Source organism: Borostomias antarcticus (genome assembly GCF_949987555.1).
Source record: "Borostomias antarcticus genome assembly, chromosome: 25".
NCBI lineage: Eukaryota > Metazoa > Chordata > Actinopteri > Stomiiformes > Stomiidae > Borostomias > Borostomias antarcticus.
The window spans coordinates 9,901,181-9,904,232 of NC_140258.1; the positions used below are offsets into that span (position 1 = coordinate 9,901,181).

General features: G+C 43.3%; 1 protein-coding gene across 1 annotated transcript; it reads left to right on the top strand.

Annotated features, from left to right (window-relative positions):
- Window positions 1-202: 202 nt before the first annotated feature.
- On the top strand, window positions 203-1,760 carry lbx1a (ladybird homeobox 1a; the record flags this gene model as incomplete). Its single annotated transcript, XM_084458562.1, has 2 exons — window positions 203-530; window positions 1,267-1,760. 2 exons carry the CDS (start codon window positions 203-205, stop codon window positions 1,758-1,760), a joined length of 822 nt encoding a protein of 273 aa, XP_084314688.1.
- Window positions 1,761-3,052: the final 1,292 nt, after the last annotated feature.

Here is a 3,052-nt window from a genome sequence, read left to right on the forward strand (position 1 = left end):
CAGTGGTTTGGAGAAGTGGGACTATAACGGGACTTGAAGTCTCCCAACCCTGCGGCAAAGGGATATGCGGTTGCAGAGGCACCTGTGATTCATCGGATATCTGTTCAGCATCACGTTTCCCCAAACTTTTTAGCAGTCATCATTTAAAGTGTTTTTACTCCAGCATAACACAATTCTCAGAAGTGTCACTTGATAAGCTACCATGACCTCCACAGACGACGCCAAATGCCCCACGGTTATGGAGGACCGGAGGCGCAGTCCACTGGACCATCTCCCGCCGCCGGCGAACTCGAACAAACCCCTGACGCCGTTCAGTATTGAGGATATCCTAAACAAGCCTTCGATGAAACGAAGTTACTCCATCTGTGGGACAGCACATCTGATTTCCTCCAGCGAGAAGCTGCCCTCGTCGGGGCATAGCCTCTCCAGCCGGGCCCTCTTCACCCAGACGTCCCCACTCTGTGCTCTTGAAGAGCTCGCCAGCAAAACCTTCAAAGGTCTCGAAGTCAGTGTTCTTCAAGCGGCTGAGGGTGAGTCTGGATAAGACAGGACTCAAATTAGGACTATGTGTGTAAAAAAACACATAAATTGGTCAAAATATATATAGGAAATAATGTGTAATAATATTATAGTCTATAGCTTACATGCAAAAATGCATGTAGGCACTATTTTGTTATTTTACATCACAATGTTAGGTCCACGGAATGGGATGCAACGTGTGACAGTAGCCTTAATCATCCAGCCTACTTCCTCAAAATGTGTGCCACAAATCTGGACAAATTGCACAAATACAATGCATTAAAAACACACAGGTTTTGGGGTTGTTAAAAATGAATTTAAACAGACGAATTCCCTTTATGTGCACAATAACAATATGGATTTACTTAAATTATTATTATTATTATTATTAACATCAGATATCCGATTTTTAAAATTATTCACGTAAAAAAGTTACCAAAAGGATTAACAATATCTAGGCTCCACTTGGGAATACTTCTTCTTCTTCTTCTTCAATCTTACGAGCATTGTTATTTGATTTAAAATGATGCTAATTGATAATGTTAATTTAAATTAGGTAATCAAACCATCTAGGCTATACTCTAGCCTGGTGATATACAGCCTAGGAAATAGCTTATTTTGGTGCACGTGATGACAGTATTTTTCTTTCCCCTTCGTTTTAATGTAAAAAATGTTCAGTAGCCCGATTTAGGGAGTGCGGTGGTTGTTGGATCATTTTCCGTAACATCTTATATTATATCCCTCTAGGACGAGATGGCATGACAGTATATGGACAACGGAATAATCCCAAAAAGCGCCGGAAGTCCCGCACGGCCTTCACCAACCACCAGATCTACGAGTTGGAGAAGCGTTTCCTCTACCAGAAGTACCTGAGTCCGGCTGACCGGGACCAGATAGCGCAGCAGCTGGGTCTCACCAACGCGCAGGTCATCACCTGGTTCCAGAACCGGCGCGCCAAGCTGAAGCGCGACCTGGAGGAAATGAAAGCGGACGTGGAGTCGGCCAAGGCTGTGGGAGTCGTCGCATTTGAGAAAATTGCCAAACTTGCAGAGCTGGAGAAATGCGCAGCCAACGGCGCCCTGGGACAATCCAGGACCGAATCGCCCTCATCCCAGTCGAACCATGAGCGCGATACCTTGAACAAACTGCAGATGTCATCCCCTTCGTCGCCATACACAGACCACACGAGCAGCAAGGGTTGCTCCGAGGATGAGGACGAGGAGATTGACGTCGACGACTAAAGTATTTTGTCAGAAGCGTTATCCCCGTCACCAAGACAAACGTTTCAAGTGCCAATTATTGTACCACATTTTGTTGTGAACTGGCATGAACTGTCATGATGCAGCAGCAACAGAAATTATTATATAGGCCTATCTATGTTATTATAGCCTATCAAAAAAGCAATATAGGCCTACTTTCTGATCGTGAACAATCCACACACACACACGCACGCACACGCGCGCACGCACGCAGACACACACACACAAGTCTTACCAATCATTTCAGAATTAAGTAGGCCTACAATGTTTTGAAATTCAATGTATGTTTTATTTTTGTTAACTTCATTTCAGTTTAAGTGATTGAAAATCTACCAGCTTAATAATACATTGATATTGATATTGATAGGCCTATGTGTGTGTGTTATCCTACAGTATACACCACATGTTTATTTCGAGCTTTTACAGTTTTTGAAATAATAATCAAAGACAAAAGAAATGTCACGGTTGCTTGTAATATCAGTCACATTTTAATATATTTATAATGGTTTGTATACCTTAAGTGCCTTTCCAAACCAGAACCTAATGTAGCCTATAGCCTAGCCCAATTGTAATGTGCTAAAAATGAAAAATAAAATAAAATGCATTTTTCAGTACTCTTTTACTCACTGATAGCACAGTGATATCTTCATGTTGATGTTTTTCGTATAGGCCTAGGCTGGCATATGGACTAGCCTCCCATGCTGTAAACGTCACAGTTAGGCTATTCTCATTTCGTTTATGTGAAATAGGCTTCGATATATTTTTGTCTGTTTAATGAACACAGGATCTAAGCTTCCGTCTCATCGTTTTCCTTTCACATTCAAAAGAGCTGACCTCGCGACGTGTCATTTCCTTCAATAGAATCTATGTGAGAAACACCAATCTGGTCGCACAGAGGGAATCTTTCAATTAGACTCAAAACCTGGGTGTTATATCCAGCTTCTCCAGGCAGTATGCGCGGTTTCCCCCTCTAATTTTCCTGGGGGGGAAGCGTGAAACCGACGGACAAATGAGCGCCGCTCCCCGGTGTGACAGGGACAATGGGACATGGGCGGTCTGCAGCCGTGCGCAATACGGAGACAAGCGTGTCCCATCACACAGAAAGGGACACAAACGTTTGGCGGCCATATGGTTTCAGAATTTTCTTCACAATTTCAGTCAATTTGATGGATTGAGTTAACCCTCCTTTTAAATTGCTCTGCCTTTGTTATGAATGCGGCAATGTAGCCTATAGCCCCTTAGTTCGTAAGGGCACCTGGAACTGGCTGTGGTTC